Here is a 20,609-nt window from a genome sequence, read left to right on the forward strand (position 1 = left end):
TAATGCAACCCAATGAAAAAGAATACCAGCAAACATTGGAAAGTTGCTTTTATACAATAGGTAATAACAAACTCACAATATACCAAGGTTAATGCTGGTCTGCCTCAACATAGTTATGTAACAAGGTTATACATGCAGTGCTCACGTGACGTCAAACGGGTGATCCAGCCTTCTTTTCATCTGATTTGGATGTATTAATTGTCTTGTACTTGACTCGCAACATTTGCTGAACAATTCTTACCACTTTCATAGAACTACATTTAACTTTTCGAACAAAGGTTGACCAATTTAAAATAAATACTGCTTTAAAAGGAATGGAATTAGCTTATAGTCATTTTGAAATGAGTTCCCCCTTTATTCCCCTCATTAAGAAGTGCAAAAGAACATGTTAGGTCTACTTTTTAATATACTATATCAACATTATAGGGTTAGTGTGTTAACTTAACAAACTCGAATGTGAGGATTTTGATCTAAATATAAAACAAATAGTGTTGCGTTTGTCACCTGTAGCAGCAAGGAAAGTGTTACTGCGCTACATTATATTCGCAAATGTTGGGTTAATCTTAATGTGTCTGACTGTATGGTATCCAATTGACAGGGTGTGTGTATCATGGATGTATAATAATTAGAAGATGTGTATGTCGCATGCAGTCTGCTATTTTCTAATTTCCTGATAAACGAAACTTGGTGATCTGCGCAGGCGCAGTGGGTGCAGCCCAGCAGAATATAACAGTCGTGATTTGCAACATCGTCTGAACATTTTTCACTGAGAAAAAGGACAGCGGCCGATTGCTTTTCTGTGGGCTATTCATCCGAGGTAAGAACAATGCACCCCCTTTTATTATTTTTATATGGCAGCCTCTGCCACTGTTTGAATGTTCATATATGAAAAAGCACTTTAAGAGGTGGCTGGAAAAGCTATAACTATGCAGTCCATTTCTTGAGTACAGTTGAACTCAATAGTCTTGTACAGTCGCTGTTCTAATCAATATTTTAACATTGACTCAAATGGTCAATGGACATTTTCCCGAACAGTTTTGTGCAACTGTAACCGTTGTCGTTACGCGGTCTCTGCGTTGTGTTTTACGTTGTTCATGGATGAGACCCGAGCCAGCATACAGTTTTAGACGATCTCCGTTTAATCACTGACAACAGATATAACAAATCAGTATTACATGTATTATCCTTCACAGTGACTCCACTCAAGTGGAACATTTCCAAAAAGGTAAGAGGAAACGTGAGGGACACAATGGCCCAATCCCAAACCACTCCCTCGACCCTACCCCTCCGTGACGGAGGCCCATTCCCAAATCGCCCCCTACACCCTACTGCGGTCAAGCCAGCCTCCACTCGGGAAAACCTAGTCAAGCCAGCCCGCACGTGATATTGCAGTGCGCGAATATCCTATGCATTACGGTAGAGTCCTGGAATAAAACAAAAACTGTCCAGTATCAAAGACTCATTTCACTTCAGGGTGATAGCAGAACATCCCATAGTCACTTAGAAAAAATCAGGACATTCTGATGTACAGTTTCAAAAATAAAAGACCTTTGAAGTCTCAAATATGAGCTATCATCCCTGTTTTTAGATGAGAATAAAACAAAAACGGTCTAGTATCGAAGACTCATCTCACTTCAGGGTGATAGCAGGACACCCCATCTAGTCACTCAGAAAAATCAGGACATTCTGATGTACAGTTTCAAAATAAAAGACCTTTGAAGTCTCATATATGAGCAATCATCCCTCTGTGTTAAGATGAGAATAAAACAAAAACTGTCCAGTATCAAAGACTCATTTCACTTCAGGGTGATAGCAGGACATCCCATCTAGTCACTCAAAATCAGGACATTCTGATTTATTTTGAAAATAAAATGGTATGTATCACGATTGGGCATTTGTAAGTTTTTGTTTTATTCTCACACCAACGCAACTCTGGTTCAAGCTCCGTGCTAGAGCATTTCAGGTTCAGAACCGGTTCTTCGGTTTAGCTCCGGCTCTTTTCACACTGCCCAGAGTCCGACTGGTGCTGCGTCAATGCGTCATTGTTTGCGTCATGACGTAACCGTTTGCGTGCCTGCTTCATAAAGCCAAACCGCACGGAAACCCCTCACAGCTGACACCGACAACAACAACAATGGCCGATTGTGCTCCATCTTTCTCTGTACCTCTTCGGAAGACCAGATTCCCAGTAGGTCTCTTCAGTGGACCACTGCTGCTTGTTAAGTTTCTCCATCGTTGTGTACAAACTGGATAAAACGCCGGCTTTTTGTTATTGTTCAGGAGTTGATCTGCCCCCGCCTCCACGTAAGCGTGACGTATGCGGTGCTTTTGCTCTGGCCGGACAATTTTTTGGTGCTCGAAATGAACCGGATTCCGGAGCTAAGAGGCTGCTCTGCTGCGGTGTGAACAGGAAAACCCGGTGCTTTTCAAGCTCCAGCTCCGAACTGGCCCTGAAACACCGTTGGTGTGAATGAGGTAAGGGCTGTTCCAAAGCAACGAGTGTGGAGCGGTGAGGAGGGGGAGTGGGCTATCAAGCCCTCAAACAGTGAGGCCCAATCCCAAACCACTCCCTCGACCCTACCCCTCAGTGATGGAGTGAACTCCGTCTGCAGCCACACTCGCAGCTCAACGAGGCTCCCTCCTGTCAGATGGAGGGAGTAAATACAGCAGCAAGCTTTGGGACGGCCTCCCCTCTCTCCGGCAGAAACAGGAAATGTTTCAAAGTAACAACGGTTTCAAATCAGCATCTCTTTGACAAAAAGTTTAAATGAATAACTCAAATAAAACTCCAAACATCTTTCATTGTGTTTCAAAGCTCTTTTAGTTTTAAACCTGATGTCTATAAGCTTCTTAGTTTTTGCAACGGTCTGTAAATATACACAACTTTATAATAAAATGCACACATTTACCTTTTTCTAGACTAAACACAGGTATGATCCTAAGTTAAAACATATGAGGTTATCATGAGGTTGTTAACATCGCAATTTATCAGTGGATGTTTGCTGGAACTACTTGTAAACAGCGTGTTTCCTGACGGACACACACAGCGTGACTCCGGTCAGGTAGAGACCGGTCTCAAGTCAGCACCGCTGCAGACTCGCTGTTTGAGGGCTTGATAGCCCACTCCCCCTCCACACCGCTCCACACTCGTTGCTTTGGAACAGCCCTCAATATAGTGGACCCTCCGCGTGAACGCGCAAATGGAGGGGTAGGGTGTAGGGGGCGGTTTGGGAATGGGCCAATATAAAGGGGGGGGTGTTGTACCCACAAAAATAATCTTCTGAGTACAGTGACTACATTTCAGAGGTTCCGCCCACTGATCTCCGAACTTGTCTGGTATTGCACATTCAATAAATGAAGAACACACGGAGGACATCCCAATTAATACCTGAGGACTCCTCTGTCCTCGCGTCACCTCCTCGTGTCTCTCGCTCGTATCTTACAGAGGCGGAGCTAAGACACAAGGAAGGGACGCGAGTGAGGGAAAGGAGTCGTCGAGGAGGGTATTGGGATGAGGCTACAGAATTAGTGTGATTATACTAAATGATTTACAAACAAACACCACTGCATATTTACAACTGTGGCACAAGTTCACACTTGATAAGGACTTGCTCAATTACCAAAGATTAAATAGAACAAGTACATGTTCTTGCAACTAAATGTGAAAAGATAGCAAATTCCTAATGAAGTTCTACAAACGGTTAACTCTGTGTAGGCTATACAATTATTACTTTTTATTATATGTATTGCCTTTTTTTTTACATTCATTAAACAATAATCACTGAGAACATCATCCTGTTTTTATTTTTTACCATACTTGTCAAGGTGATAATGTGCTGAAAGTAACTATGTAACCTTTTTTATTTTTCAGATGGAAGGTAATAAAAGAAAACAGAAAATGTAAGAATGTGCTGAAGAAAGGAGAAAGAAAATCATGGGTGAGTGAAAAGGATTGTGTATAAAATGAAAGAGGTCAAGTGGGAAACCCACATGTATTACTCACCTTGCATTGTCTCTCATGTATATTTGGCATGTTTTAATTTCATTGGTCATTCTCATTTACCTTAGTTCAGGTGCAGCAGACAGCGGTTTTCAGCAGAAATGCTTTGACAGTATAGTATTGCTCTGATGAACTGTATTAAACTCACCAAACAACTGACAAATAAGTAGATTACATAGCTTGTTAAACATTTAGCACATTCAGCACTATGTTTTATTTTAATATATATATATATATATATATATGTTAATGCTGTCAAAATTATCGCGTTAACGGCGGTAATTATTTTTTTTAATTAATTGCGTTAAAATTAGGGCTGTCAAGTTAACGCGTTAATAACGCGCTAACGCAGAAAAAAATTAACGGCACTAATTATTGTAACGCGATTAACGCATGTGTATTTTTTTTCCTCGGCCGCCCCGTAGTTTCAGAGCGCATCGAGTTTAAAATACCATCTACAAGCTGATGCTGACAGCCCCGCTGATGCTGACAGCCCCGCTCCTGCCGCCCGCTTGTGGCAGACCACACTTCCACGCTCACCGGCAGGCACCGACTGGCCATCGGCAGGACCGGGAGGGTGTGTGTATGTTTGGCCCGAGCGAGCGAGAGAGAGCGAGACCTTACGTGCATTGTTGTTAGCATCTGGTGCTAGCTAGCTGCGCTAACGGATATAAGGAGCTGTTTAAATGAAAACAGAGGAGCGACATTTCGCCACAACTGCGCCGAGCACTTGACTTTATGCAGGCAGCCAGACAGCGGGACATTGTATGAACAGTCAGCACACTCAGCACGGATAGTGCGCAACATGATTGCAGCGTCCAGGCAGCTCCCGTTCGAGCATATGCCTTGAGTTGCACATAGCTCCAACACACACACACACACACACACACACACACACACACACACACACACACACACACACACACACACACACACACACACACACACACACACACACACACACACACACACACACACACAATTTGTATTGTATGAGAGGTTCCAGGTTGAATTGAGGCGAATATGTATAATGTTCAGAGGTTGTTGTGTTGAATATTCATGAGAATATTTGTCATTGTTCAAATGATAATAAACATTAGCATAAAGCATATTTGTCCACTCATATGTTGATAAGAGTATTAAAAACTTGAAAAATATTCCTCTAAGGTACATTTAGAACAGATAAAAAATGTGCGATTAATTTGCGATTAATCGCGATTAACTATGGACAATCATGCGATTAAATATTTTAATCGACTGACAGCCCTAGTTAAAATATTTAACGCATGCGCAGAATGGCCCGCCCCATACATCCCACCAGTGGCAGCGCTGGGGTAGGCTACAGCCATACCAAGAAATGGCTTAGGCCCACCATGAAAAATGATGATAAAGTCCGCCAACTCGCGCGGAGTAAATTGCACGGACAGCAGTTAGTAAGATTGATTTCAGTAGTCACTTGTCTGGAAATACCGAAGACTAGAAACGGTTTTGAAAACTTTTGTCACGTAGTGATCGTCTTTCCAATAGAACATCTTTGATAATGTCTTCTGGCCAATCGGAATCACGATAACGGCGTGGTGTTGTTGCAGGAAGTCCCGACGGAGAATACTTTTGCGGTAGTACACTATATACATCGATACAACATTACGTGTTAATAGAAATCAACACGTAATGAAATAAGACCCCACGGTTTGATGATTGATCGGTGTGTGGGCTGTCTTTCATTTTGACACACATAACAATGTTACAATAAACATACACTGTATGTTAAATGGATATATCCGCCTTCTTTCATTTATCTTTCCATTCCCACAACAATATACATAAAGAAATGGCATATTTTGGACATAGTTCGAATGGTGATTAATCATGATTAATTAATTTTTAAGCTGTGATTAATCTGATTAAAAATTGTAATCGTTTGACAGCCCTAATATATATATATAAATTGTAATTCCTAATAATGCATGCTGCTCAAGTATTGACAGTGACTTTTTTATTTCAACAGGGACAGTGCTCATTAATATACATTTCAGTTAATGTATCAGTTCGCCATAGGGTATTTTTCCTCTGTAGTCCCTGGAAAGATGTTGTCACCCGAAAAACAAATTTAAATAAAAAGTAAATACAATCAGAAAAAACATACAATACTGTAAATGCTAATAAAAAACAATTAAACATTACATTTACAATAAGTGCGTTCGACCAACAAGATACAAACTTGAAGAAAACAGAATCATATAAGTACATCAGGTTTCATAGAGCAAAAACATTTCAAGTGCTACTCTACTGGCTTTAGATAAGCCAGTCCTTTATTAGTATATAAGTGCTTTGTTAATAGTTATATCGCTCGAAGTGGAGTCGAAAGAGATGAGTTTTCAGTCTGCGCCGGAAGGTGTGTAAGCTTTCTGCTGTCCTGATGTCAATGGGGAGCTCATTCCACCATTTTGGAACCAGGATAGCAAATCCACGTGTTTTTGCTGATGGGAACTTGGGTCCCCCTCACAGTGAGGGTGCAGCGAGCTGTTTGGCTGATGCAGAGCGGAGTGCACGTGCTGGGTTGTACGGTTTAACCATGTCCTGGATGTAGGAAGGGCCAGATCCATTCGCAGCATGGTACGCAAGTACCATTGTCTTGAAGTGGATTCTAGCAGTTACCGGAAGCCAGTGGAGGGAGCGGAGGAGCGGCGTGGTGTGGGAGAATTTAGGAAGGTTGAAGACCAGACGAGCCACTGCATTCTGGATGAGCTGCAGAGGTCGGATGGCACATGCAGGTAGACCAGCCAGTTGCAGTAGTCTAGGCGTGAGATGACAAGAGTCTGGACTAGAACCTGCGTCGCTTTCTGGGTCAGCTGGGGACGTATCCTCCTGATGTTGTAAAGCGTGTATCTGCAGCAGCGGGTTGTAGCAGCGATGTTTGCAGTGAAGTACAGTTTGTTATCTAGGGTCATACCCAGATTCCTTGCAGTCTGAGTCAGGGAAACAATAGAGGTGCCGATGTTGATTGTTAGGTCAAGAGTGGGACAATATTTTTCCGGAAGGAAAAGCAGTTCAGTCTTGTCAAGGTTGAGCTTGAGGTGGTGAGCAGACATCCACTGAGAGATGTCAGCTAGACAAGCAGAGATGCGTGCGATGACCTGGGTCTCTGAGCGGGGAAAGGACAGAATTAATTGGGTGTCGTCAGCGTAGCAGTGGTATGAAAAACCATGCAGGCTATTGACTGATCCAAGCGAGTTTGTGTACAAGGAGAAGAGGAGGGGACCAAGAACAGAGCCCTGAGGGACCCCTGTAGTTAATTGACAAGGGTCGGACTCGGACCCTCTCCAAGTAACCCTGTAGGTGCGGTCTTTGAGGTATGAGGTGATGAGGGAAAGTGCAGAGCCTGAAACTCCAAGTTCTTGGAGAGTGCGAAGGAGGATCTGATGATTCACCGTGTCGAATGCAGCAGACAGGTCCAAAAGGATGATGACAGAGGAGAGGGAGGCTGCTTTAGCCGTGTGCAGTTCCTCAGTGACAGCAAGGAGGGCAGTTTCTGTGGAGTGACCTGCCTTGAAACCAGACTGGTGCGGATCCAGAAGGTTGTTCTGATGGAGATAACAGGAGAGTTGTTTAAAGACAGCGCGTTCAAGTGTTTTAGACAGGAACGGGAGGAGAGACACAGGCCTGTAGTTTATAACATCAGACGGGTTGAGAGTGGGTTTCTTTAGGAGAGGGTTTACGCTTGCCTCCTTGAGACTGTTTGGAAAGTGACCAGAAGTTAGAGAAGTGTTGATGAAATGGGTGAGAAACGGTAGAATATCAGGAACGATAGTCTGAAGGAGGTTTGAAGGGATAGGGTCCAGAGGGCAGGTGGTAGGACGGGCAGAGGTAATGAGGGTAAGAACCTCATTGGAGAGAGAGGGGAAAAGGAGGTTAGTGTGTGGGTGGAAGGAGGGTCTGGTGACCCATCGGTGAGTAAAGGTGAGTCAGAAAAAGAAGAGCGAATATCATCAAACTTTTTTTCAAAGTGGTTAACAAAGTCGCTTGACAAAAGGGAGGAGGGGGAAGGGGCTCTGGGAGGGTCCAAGAGGGTGTAGAAGATGGAAAATAGTTTTTTGGGATTGGAATAGGAAGATTGGATCTTATCTTGAAAGAACGTGCTTTTTGCCTGAGAGATCGAAGCAGAGAAAGAGGATAGGAGAGCCTGATAGGTTAGGAGGTCGTCATGGTGTTTGGATTTCCACCGTTTCCGCTCTGCTGCCCGAAGGACGGTTCTATTAGCACGCAGTGCGTCATTTAGCCAGGGAGCAGGAGGGGACTGACAAGCCTGCCGAGATGTGAAAGGACAGAGAGAGGATGAGAGAGTAGAGAGGAGAGTTTCTGCAGCAGAGTTTGGAGGCAGGAGTTGGAATGAGTCAGAGGAAGGGAGGGCTGAGAGCACTGATGAGGCAAAGGTAGAGGGGGAGAGAGAACGAAGGTTACGGCGGACAGGTGCAGGATGAGAAGAGATTAGTTTGTTATGTTTGGAAAGGGGTAAAGAGAATGAAATGAAGAAGTGATTGGATGTGTGGAGCGGGTTTACAGAGAGGTTAGAAGTAGTGCAGTTCCTTGAGAATATGAGATCAAGGGCATTGCCAGCTTTATGAGTTGGTGGGGGTGGAGACAGTGAGAAAGCAAAGGCGGTTAAAAGAGATGTTAGTTCAGCTATCTTCCCTGTCTGGAGGTTGAAGTCTCCGAGAAGTACAGCGGGAGGGCCAGTTTCAGGGATGTGTGAGAGGCAGAGTTGGGTGTAACGCGTTACAAAGTAACACGTTACTGTAATAATATTACTTTGTCGGTAACGGAGTAGTGTAACGCGTTACTTTTATAATTCAGTAATCACACTACAGTTACTAACATTGCCCCGACACGTGTTACTTCGTTACTTTCTAAAATCAGTCATAATCAAACCTCAACAGACACCTGCAAAGAACACATGCTAAGGTGAAGCTAACGCACATAGCTGTTGTTTATTTATATCACACACGTAGTCTGTTCTTCTCTCTGTTTTCCGGTTGTTGCCTGTTTTGAATGCAAGGAGAGTTATTGCCACTCACGCATGCGCAGTTCGTACGTGCTCGGTGTGCTCCAGTCTGGCTCCAGTGCAACACATGGCCAACACGCAGGAGAACACGCTGACGCAACAGCGTGAGCAGAGATAGACTGCGCAACATATACAGATAGCAGGAGACAGAGGACAGCCACGGTCAGATAGGAAAACATTCAGGAGCTATCTGGATCAGTCTAATGCGACAATGGAAACTGAACTAAAGAGAACATTTAAAACTTTAGCAGTCTGCGTGATCTGCCTGCAGGGAGGGGCGGGCCGGCCCTGCGACTAAAGTAACGAGTAAAGTAACGAATTACTTTATGTAGAGAGTAACGAAGTAGTGTAATATATTACTTTTTTTTTAAAGTAATATGTAATATGTAATATATTACTTTTTTTTAGTAACGACCCCATCTCTGGTGAGAGGAGATTATCTAATTCCTCCAAGAAGTCCCCCAAGGCGCCTGGTGGACGGTAGAGAACAACAATGGTTAATTGTATAGGATGGGTTACTGTGACGGCATGGAATTCAAAGGTGGAAGGAGTGAAGTTAGGTAGCTTGAAGAGGGAAGAACTCCATTTGGGAGAGAGCAGGAGACCAGTGCCACCTCCTCTGCCAGTGGGTCTGGGTGTATGGGAGAAGGAATAGAGCCATCACCACCAAGGACCAGCAGACCATCATCACTACAGCTGCCTCCACCTCCATCTGCGGCTGCCACCAGGTCAAGATACACCTCAGCACAAAGGCTCCACCACAGCCAGCAAGGAGGTCTCGTGGGGGTCTCGTATAGCACTTGTACACCCCACCTACATAGCAGCCCATGCACCATCACCCCCATCTTCACAGCAGCCAGACCCACTGTCTTGGAAGACAGACAAAGATCTTGACACTGTCTTGACATTTATAATGAATAGTTGGTTGAAAGTTCTGATGTTCAATATTGTAAATAGTGAGATTTTCCAGTTTCTTATATTTATATAAATAGTTGGTTGAAAAAAACATATTTATAATAAATTGTTGGTTGAAAAAAAGGTTGAATGCTCAATTTGTATTTGTACACATCACATGAACCTTGGTATGTAATATGAAGTCATTATTCAGTCCTAATGTATCTCAGTCCCTGCTGTGGTGAAAGTAGAGTGATAAACACCTATTTTACTCAAAATTTGAATTTTATGTTTTTCATTTTAGACATGAATAACACATTTATATACAGTGTAATTCAAATATTTCACTGCTTTTGTGATCCTAGGACTTTTCTAACCAAATCTAAATCACCAAAACAATTCGATCACATGACTAAATGTGTGTTTTCACAAGAGTTTTGAAGATTTTCCAAAAATCGGATTTCACATTTTAAGCTTTTGAGCTACTTATCTCATCAAACAGTGCTCTAAGGTGAGCAATACGCATATATAGCAAGACCAGAGATTGTCCTGAACATTTTGATATGTAACACATGGGGTTCCATGTTAGAAGAAATACATTTAAAAGGTGATTTAAGAAAACATCTAAAAATCGAGAAAATACCCTTAGACTCCAGAGGGTTAAGAATGGTAAAACTGCGCCCCCTGGGTTATCATTCCTAAATTATGAATGACCGCTTGTGGAAAGTTTGCTAGACTACTGGTTGCATGGCAACTAGGCATCTCGCGAGTTGCGGTAATTGGTTAGTACAATAAAGAAAGGATTTGTTTTGGAATTATTTTGTGTTCCGTGTTTTTTTGGGCGGCCCTCAATCCAATATTGGGTACCTAAATTGGCCCTCACTCATCAAAACTTTGAGAACCCCTGGTATAGACGGTTCGTCCACACGAAGCCGAAACGGAGCTCCGAAACCGATAAACTTTGAAACCAGCTCCCAAAGTGGTTAAGTCTGGAGACGACACGCTTGCGGCTCCGTGTGTACGCCCTATACCATTTTTTTTTTTTTTTTTTTCTGAATCGATGATGCCATAGCCCCGCCTCTCCCCACCTCTCCTGCTCACCCTGCGTCATTGCTGATGCGTTTCGCCAACAACAATGGCGGATCACAGGGTTGTGTTCGTGCTCCAGACGCTACTATATATATATAATATCCGCCATCTTCTACCTTGTTTGTTTGTTTATGCCAGGGGTGGGGAACCTTTTTCCTCCTTTTAAATTGTTACAACATCCTCCGAGGGCCGTACAAATTATTGAACTCAACCTCTGCTTAAAAAAACAAAAATCACAGCCCATTCATTTCGCCTTTCTTTCATGCTGTGCAAAGAAAAAGCAACCTCTTAATCCAGATATCTTACCATGATTCGCGCATGCATGCCCGTGCATGGTTGTGGCATGACCACCAAAACAGAAAGATATGGACACAAGATGTGTGCAAATGTATTTAGTTTCCTATCCATGTGAACATGATTTAAGTGGGAGGTGGACCTAACCTCCTAGGGGGGTCCGGGGGCATTCTAATAATTCTTTGTTCTCTTGTTTTTTGATAATGATCATATAAAGATGTGCCTTTACCTCACTGGTTGTAGAAAAAGCTTCTTATATTCGTTAGCATAGCTAGCTAACCAAATGCTAATATCAACAAAGTTATTGACAGTATGATCAGTATGACAGATGAACAGATCGCCACTGGTCTTACAGCTAAAGACACAGCCACGCAAAACTGTGGCATGTGTACGGCTCCTTATGGGTAGTTGGGTACTGCAATTTTTGCTAAGTGCCAGAGCGGCGTTCTGGTGCTCCCTGGCAGAACTGCACCCCTGTCAGACGAGACATATACCACGTGATGACACGTTAGGCTCGTGTTGTGTTCAAGGACCCTGACCTTGGCCAGGAAAAACGGGCACTCGCTCGTTTAATTGTTTTGTGGTCTAGATTTCTTTAATTTTTTTTTGCATGTGTTCATAAATTACCTCGAGGGCCGTATTAAATGTTCTCGCGGACCGTATACGGCCCAGAAGCCGGAGGTTCCCCACCCCTGGTTTATGCCTTATGCCCATGCTTCAGGGGTTCTTATTCGCTGCTTTTGGTGTATTTTGTGGCGGAAGTACAGCGCCACTTACAGGCCCGGCATATGTACTACAGCGTCTCCAGCGGTTTCGAGCGGTTTCGTTTGGATGGACACATGTCTGGAGCCGGTTCCATGTGGACGGAAGACTTTTTTAAAATCGACTTTGTTTCGAAATCGGTTTCGTCTCCGTATACTAAGTCCCTATACATCTGGCCAAGTCAACGTCTTGATCTGACTAGGTCACAAATCCCTGATTGGTGTATGGTACAAAGAAGAATGTTTGAGCACTCATTGCAGAATTGACAACGTGAGATACAGGGATATAAAATTACACATTCTTCGTTTTGGACCTTCACAGGATTTGTTGACAAATTCCTCCTTTTTAATCTGTCTGCTAAACAAGCATCTACCAATCGGAGGGTCAGTTGTTCAATCCCCAGCCCCTGCCTTCAACATGTCAAAATGTCCTTGGACAATAAATTGTTCCCATAGGTATGTTTACGGTATAGAAGTGTTTTAAGTCACTTTGGATAAAAGTTTCAGCTAAATGGCATGTTTTTTAAATTAAAATGTACATTCTGTATATCCCTGAAGTGTGAAAGGGAAATATATTCCTTTCTAATTCTGTTATTTATAAATAAACCTATTACTTTTTTCTGTCTTTCCACTCTATACAGCTGACGAACTCAAGTCGTCACCCAATGATTGGACTGAATCCGAAGTAAGCACCTGGCTTAGATCCCTTGGAGTGAAGGAGCCGTACATAGAAAAGCTTTATGAGGAAGAAGTAAATGGACAAATCTTTCTTACACTGGATGAGGACTTTTTGAGGACAAAAATTGGCATGAAGTTAGGGCCTGCTCATTTGATAATTCAAAAGAGAAATGAGCTCATCAACTCAAAGCAAAAACCTCAAGAGAAGATTAAGCCAAACCCTGGTAAAAACACGGAGGACAAGCAACACATTAATCAAAAAGCAGTTCAAGGTCATCCAGCACAGACTTCTGTAAGAAATACAGAGGACTCTGTCGAGAGACAAACTGCTCAGGAGCAATGTGTCCTGACTTCAAAGGAAGACTGCAGACCAAGACCATTCGATCAAGAAGAGATTGATTTCATATATGTCAAGAACAGAGTCCTGCAACCTGAATCGGGCGCTTTTAATCTAACATCTCCATGCCATGAGTTTAAGTCTTTATCTAAAGCCTCTACATTGGATCGCACAAGACTACAAGCTAAGTTTGCCAAAGAGGTCCTTAAATTTGCAACTGGCTGTATGAATATCAGAACAAATGGCACAATACACTTTGGCGTAATGGATAGCAAGGAGGATACAGGATACGTGCATGGTGAAATAATTGGTATCGCTGTACAAGAGAAAGACATTTATGTGGATGCTTTGGACTACATTGAGAGGAGTATCTCCTCTGACAAGGAGCATGTTCGCCAATGTGTGCGGCCACCAAGGTTCATTGAGGTTTTGGATCGAGAAAGTACAGAGAAGAGGTATGTGGTAGAAGTTGACATTGTGCCTTCAATAAGTATTGTTAAGAACAAGGTGTATGCAGTCCGTCTCCCAAACTTCAAAGAGTCAACCAACAAAGTAGAATTTGAGAAAGAAGCAATTCTGCGGAGGGTTGGTTCAAAAACAGAACCAGTGAATGACAAAGACCTAAGTGATTTTTACCAGCGAGTCCGAGATCGGGATGCTCAAAGAGAAGAGGCAGAACAAAATCAGTTCCTCAGTGCCCCAGACTTCTGCCAAGATCTCGGAAGGAAACTCAAAGTGCTAATGACCAGTGGGAAGAAATTCATTGAAAAGGAAAAATGGTTCATATTTGTGACAAACAAATTAAGCCCAAATGACCTTTGCTACATAGATTGGCTGCTTAACATGAACGTGTTCTGTGTGTTTGATTTTGACCCAGAGTCAAAGACATCAGGTCTTTGCAGTAAATACCTTCAGCATCACGCTGCAAACATGCATTCTTTGCAGAGCTATAGGTTATCTGGTGACATGAGCATCAACGAATTCACAAGCCACTTGCATCTGTTTGACCAAACTAGCTGGATCTTTTGTAACGGCAGGTCTGACTTCAAAGGAAATGAAACTCAATGTGATGAGATGACTTGGATAAAGACAAAAATGACTTTCCTGCAGGAATCTTTGTCTTTGATCTGTAAACAAATCTTGCCAAAGGGGACCTTCCAGGTCATTTTTCTTCTCACATCACCAGTAGAGAAACCTCTCTTGCATACCTTCTATGAGTTTTTCACAAAGATGGAAGGCCATGAAGACATCATCTGCATCTGTGAATCAGAGAAAAACTTCCAGAAGTGGCAAAGCTTTGCAGAAGGGTCATGTGGAACAGAAACTGTGGACAACTCCAGTGTCGTCGGGATGAAGATGAGTCACATTGATTCAACTCTCCAGCAAATACAACCCTTAAACACACTTACCAGCAAACGCTTGCCAGTCTTTGTGAAAGGGACATGTCTTCTTGAAACACTCATAGAGGAACAGATGTATTCCCTGGAAATTCTAAGTGTCGATCATTGCAATGAAACAAGCAAAGAATTCATTGATGAAGAAAAAGCAAACATTGAAGAGCAGTTTTACCGTGGTGGGACAGTAAAGTGGTTGAATTTCTGGCTTGCTGAACACAAGTACGTTGGAGAGGTTATTGAAAGAGATGCTTATAAGGATGTTTCCAAACTTCTCAATGACGCTTTGAAACGAAAAGTAGATCAGCCTCCGGTGAACAGTATAAACATCTACCATCATCCAGGAAGTGGTGGAAGCACTGTGGCCAGACAAGTACTTTGGAACACCAGGAAAGATCTAAGGTGTGCAGTTGTGAAGCCTTCATATGCAGCTTGTCTTGTTGCGCAACATGCAGTTGAGCTAAGAGAATATGAAGAAAAAGATCCACAGACATGTCTTCCTGTGCTTCTTCTAATTGAAGACTCAGACAAAGAATATCTAGATGATCTTAGGCATGAACTTGAAGTTGCCACCAACAACAAGAGAATCCAATGTGGAACTATATGTTTCATTTTGTTGAGCTGCAGACGATCCCATGATCCAGAGATTAAGTGCAAGGAGTCTCCATTACAGAATGTGTCTGTCACCCACAAACTGAGTGCTCAAGAGAAAAGAAAGTTTGCTGGAAAACGTGAGGTACTTGAAGAACGATATGAGCCTGAATTCATCTTGACATTTGTTCTGATGAGCGAAGGATTCAGTGATGAATATGTTCAACACTTTGTGGAACATTTGCTTCAAGGCATTGACCGCCAGTCTGTGGCACACGCCTCATTTGCTATGTTGCACTGCTGAACACTTACGTCCAAAACTCCTTCATCTCTCAGTCCCATTGTCAAGCTTTGCTTGCCTTTACCATTCACTTGGAAAGGTTTCGCCAGCATGGGTTTGAGAAATCACTCAGTGATCAGGCTAAACTAGTCTTCTTGCATCTTAAAGATGAGAAGACACACATTGAATCAATCAGAATCATTCATCCACTGGTTGCAAAGGAAATTCTCCATCAACTTTTGGAGAACCAACAGACCCAAAGCAGTTTAGCAATGGATTTGCTCCATGAGAGTGTGCTTTTTGAGCACAGATTTGGAAGAGAAGAATATCTGTCGTCTTTGAGAGCACTTTTCTTAAGGCGAGCCAGAATAAGCAAAGGGGATAAAACTGATAGTTTTTTTGCTCCTCTGATTGAGCATGTTTGTGAAAAGGAGGAAGGCCCAGAAAAAGCAATTGAGGTACTCAAGGAAGCATTCAATTGTTTCCATAAAGATCCATTCTTTGCACAACAGCTTGCTCGTCTTCATTATACTTATGAAAAGTTTGAAGATGCAAAACAGTGGGCGGAGACAGCAGCCAAACAGCTGCCAAACAACTCCTACATACTCGACACAAAGGGGCAGGTGTACAAAAAATGGTTCCAAGCTAAATGCAAAGCTATTGACAATAAACCAAAGACAGCGGAACAAATAGCAGATGCTGTGGAGACTGCACTGAATGCTGTGAAGTGTTTTCAAGAGTGTGAAAAAGCAGCTGTTGCTGATAAGGATACCCATAACAGCTCAGGGTTTTTTTCTGAAATTGAGGTTGCATGCAGCTTGCTCAAACTGATCTCTTCATCACTAGTGTTTTCAAACCAAGCAAGTGGCCATTCAGAGTGTATGAAGTACCTGTTAACAGATTACATTCCTGAGGAAGTTGAAGAGGCATGGCAACCCTTTCATGTCAGTTTAAAACAACTTCACAAGACAACACAAGATGCCTTGGAATGGATCTCAGAAGACCTCAGTTACTTCCAGACGGACATAGATTTGGATGGAGAAGAGACCCCTGAATGTCCTGAGGGGATGATAAGTCATCCACTGAAATGGTTGGCAAAAAAATCTTCAGAGTATGGAAAGTACTTCAGTGAAGCTTATTTTAGTGCACTTCACGGGCAATCAATCCCTGCCAATCTAACTTCTTTCCAAAAACGCATGATCATCTATCAGCTTGGTGGGGGTAACATAACATCCGTCCTCTCCAAGCTAACTGATCAGCGGGAGGCAGTACCTCTTCTAGAGAAAATAGTTTCTCTCTACCCCAGCAATCCAATAAAAGCCAAATTCGGTCAAAGGGATATTGTCAATTACATCACGGCCCACATCACTCTGAACTGCCTGTCACTTCAGACCCAAAATGCAGCTCCTCTGAAAGATCTGCAGGCACTTTGTCATCAGTTTCCAAATGATAAAAGGAAATGTTTACCAAGTGCACTGTTCTGGCTTACATTACTGTTCTGGCCAGAGGATCATGAAACGGATGTGGAGAAAGAAACAAAATATGAGATTGTTCAATCAGCTGTTGAACACCTGGAAAAAGGGTACTGGATCAAGAGGAAGGACATTCCTCAGCGAAAAAAAAGGCTTTACACCCATTTTTTTCTTGGCAGTGGGAATGGATTGGATAAATATGTCCACAAGAAAAAGTTTGAAAGAGTCACAAAGCTGTTCTCTGTGTCTGAAAAACGCATGAAGTGGTTCAGGGGTGAGGCATGGAAAAAGCCTGAGATTGCCACAATGCTGAAACGTGTTTCCGGATGGACTGAAGATGGAGTGGTGTACCTCGACGGCCCACGGAAAAAGAAGTTCAGTATCTTGCCTGTTCATGTTCCTTCAGTGCCTCACAGTAATGAAAACATCACATTCTACCTGGGGTTTACCTTCCGAGGCCCTGTTGCCTACAACATTGTTGTGCAACAATAATTGGTTAATAAACAATGATCCTGTCATATACGGCTTGACAGTATATTGCTAAAGCATTTGGCCGAGTATATTATCTATTCTAACACAAAAAGGCTCTTACCATAGTTTGCCAAGTAGGCAATATTTGTCAATTTTTTTGTTTAACAAAGCACTTATATATACTAATAAAGGGCTGGCTTATCTAAAGCCAGTTGAGTAGCACTTGAAATGTTTTTGCTCTATGAAGCCTGATGTACTTATATGATTCTGTTTTCTTCAAGTTTGTATTTTGTTGGTCGAACGCACTTATTGTAAGTCGCTTTGGATAAAAGCGTCAGCTCAATGCAATGTAATGTAATGTAAAGCACAAGGTATATTATTATCAATGTTCTTTTTTTTTTTTCTAAGAAAGTTTAATAATAATTGTTTCTCTCTCATACTTAGAGACATGTACTACAAAATACAGCTCAAGTGGCATTTGAAAAAACGATTTGGTATATGTATGAACATTGACTATGCCATAATTGACTCTGGATTCCTGGGGTAATAACAATGCAAACTGTTTTTGCTACTCAACAGCTCAATGCTTCACTAATGGGAACCTGTGGTGGTCCCCGTGTAGACCTGTATCTAGTATCCCATTATTTTCAGATTGTTTGTAGTTCCAGAACTGCAATTCACAACTGGCATCAAGATGTATTTTGAATGCATCTCAAGTGAGGATGTGTGCCTGGATTCAGCTAACTTTATTGCTGCTACACAGAAACAAAGTGAACTGATGTTCAAAGTGTCAACCTTTCCTCAACATCTTGGCTTCTTTATCATGATGGCTTATACTCGCTCTTTTATATTTTTCAGAATACAACCCAGAAAGGGATTAAATGTATCTAATGGGAATTGTATCAGTGTTTTAACAAATCATGTATTAAGGGCGAAACGGCAGGATTATGTACAGTTGGAAAATAATGTGTACTCGTATTGATATGCAACAGAAACACATGTATTAAAGTGTAAATATCCCTACCTGTCCTTAAAATGAGCAAGTCCGGCAACAACCTGTACTTGTTTTTCTATATTTTTATTTTCTTCTTGTATTAATAGCGTTGTAGCCTAAAGCACCTACCTGTACTTATATTGAAATGGGTTTTTGTTTTTTGCATTAAATGCTTGGTTTATGATACTAAAGAAATATTTGACTGTGGTGTTCTTCCATACATTTGAAACATTTAGCTGAATACAATAAACGTTGTAACCTTCATTTTTTGTTTTTGCAGTCAATCTTTGAACAACCTTTAAATATCAGACTCAGTCTTTAACAAGATATTGATTTACCAACTGGCAGACTTTATAAGACAGAATTGTAAGGCCCTATTCACACAAATTGACACTTAATATGAAGAGATTGCACTACTCATTTTCACACTGTCAAAAGAACTTGAATATTTTTGGCAACTGCTGCATAGTGTGGAGATAATATAACAAATACGAATAACTCTAGAAAGGGACAAAATGACAACTCTGAAATGTCAACAGTTAAATTAGTTTATATGTTTTCACTATGTTTAAACCAAAGTTAGTTTGCCATCAATCAATCAATGTGTATTTATATAGCCCAATATCACAAATGTTGTCTCAGTGGACTTCACAGTTTGTACAGAATATCAGTATGACAATACGACACCCTCTGTCCTTAGATCCTCGCATCGTACAAGGAAAAACTTCCAGAGAAAATCCCACAGTTTAAAGGGGAAAATGGGAGAGCAACAGAGGAGGGATCCCTCTCCCAGGACGGACAGACGTGCAATAGATGCCGTGTGTAAATCGAAGAGATAATACATTTTTCAGCGTAGGTAGACCAAATGTTTGGAAATGCATGTGTCTATAATAAGAAGATTAATCCACGAGGATGTCAACAATCCTGTGGGAGCCATCAGGGAAGTAGTATGATGAGTGTCAGGCAGGACCGCAGAGACGGGTTCAGCCACGGCTCGAAGTTCAGAAGGTCCAGGCCATATTTGCTAGAGCTTGATTTTTGTTTAATTCAGAGTGTTGTCTGTTCATCCCTTCATTGTGATATTAGTTATGTTGGAGTTAAATTATGTGGCTTTCAAATAACCTGAAACCAAAATGGCTCCCTGATGTTGTAGTATTCTGTAGTAAGGCAAGGCAAGGCAAGTTTATTTATATAGCACCTTTCAACACAAGGCAATTTAAAGTGCTTTACAAAAAACGAAAGACATTAAGACAATGGCATTTAAAATCAGTCATTAAAAAGAAAAGATAATAAAATAAACATTAAAAGAAAAAATACATGGATAAAAGTTACAGTGCCGTTTAAGATGTGAATAGTTCAATTAAAAGCAGCGGCAAAAAGAAAAGTCTTTAGTCTGAATTTAAAAGTAGTCAGAGTTGCAGCGGACCTTCAGTTTGCAGGGAGTTTGTTCCAGATATTTGGAGCATAATAACTGAACGCTGCTTTACCATGTTTAGTTTTGACTCTGGGGACAGAAAGCTGACCAGTCCCTGAAGACCTGAGAGATCTGGATGGTTCATAATTTAGCAGTAGGTCAGAAATGTATTTTGGGCCTAAACCATTCAAAGCTTTATAAACCTGCAGCAGTATTTTGAAATCTATTCTTTGACACACAGGAAGCCAGTGTAAAGACTTCAGAACAGGAGTGATGTGATCCACTTTCTTAGTGTTAGTGAGGACTCGAGCAGCGGCGTTCTGAATCAGCTGCAGCTTTCTAATAGATTTTTTAGTGAGACCTGTGAAGACACCATTGCAGTAGTCCAGTCTACTGAAGATAAAAGCATGGACACGTTTTTCCAAATCCTGCTGTGACATTAGTCTTTTAATCCTAGATATATTATTTAGGTGATAGTAGGCTGATTTAGTAACTGTTTTAATGTGACTGTTGAAACTCAGGTCAGAGTCCATGACTACACTTAGATTTCTGGCTGTATCTGTTGTTTTGAACATTGCAGACTGAAGCTCAGCGCTAACTTTTATACGTTCTGCCTTGGCTCCAAAACCATTTCCTCAGTTTTATCTTTGTTTAATTGGAGAAAGTTCTGACACATCCAGTTATTGATTTGTTCAAGGCACTTACTCAGTGTTTGAATTGGAGCATAGTCTCCTGGTGAAATTGTTACATACATTTGTGTGTCATCCGCATAGCTATGGTAACTTATTTCGGTGTGACTAAAGACCGGAGGGCGCGCCGGATGGGGCGCCGGATGGGGCGCCGGAGGGCGCGTTCTCTCAATAATACTCGAAATACTC

General features: G+C 41.9%; 1 protein-coding gene across 1 annotated transcript; it reads left to right on the top strand.

Moving 5' to 3' along the window:
- Positions 1-716: 716 nt before the first annotated feature.
- On the top strand, positions 717-15,466 carry LOC117450565 (sterile alpha motif domain-containing protein 9-like). Its single transcript, XM_034088395.2, has 3 exons — positions 717-817; positions 3,872-3,938; positions 12,742-15,466. Exons 2-3 carry the CDS (start codon positions 3,935-3,937, stop codon positions 15,402-15,404), a joined length of 2,667 nt encoding a protein of 888 aa, XP_033944286.2. The 5' UTR covers positions 717-817; positions 3,872-3,934; the 3' UTR covers positions 15,405-15,466.
- The last annotated feature ends 5,143 nt before the right edge of the window (positions 15,467-20,609 follow it).

The sequence above is a fragment of the Pseudochaenichthys georgianus genome, chromosome 8, assembly GCF_902827115.2.
Source record: "Pseudochaenichthys georgianus chromosome 8, fPseGeo1.2, whole genome shotgun sequence".
NCBI classification, from domain to species: Eukaryota; Metazoa; Chordata; class Actinopteri; order Perciformes; family Channichthyidae; genus Pseudochaenichthys; species Pseudochaenichthys georgianus.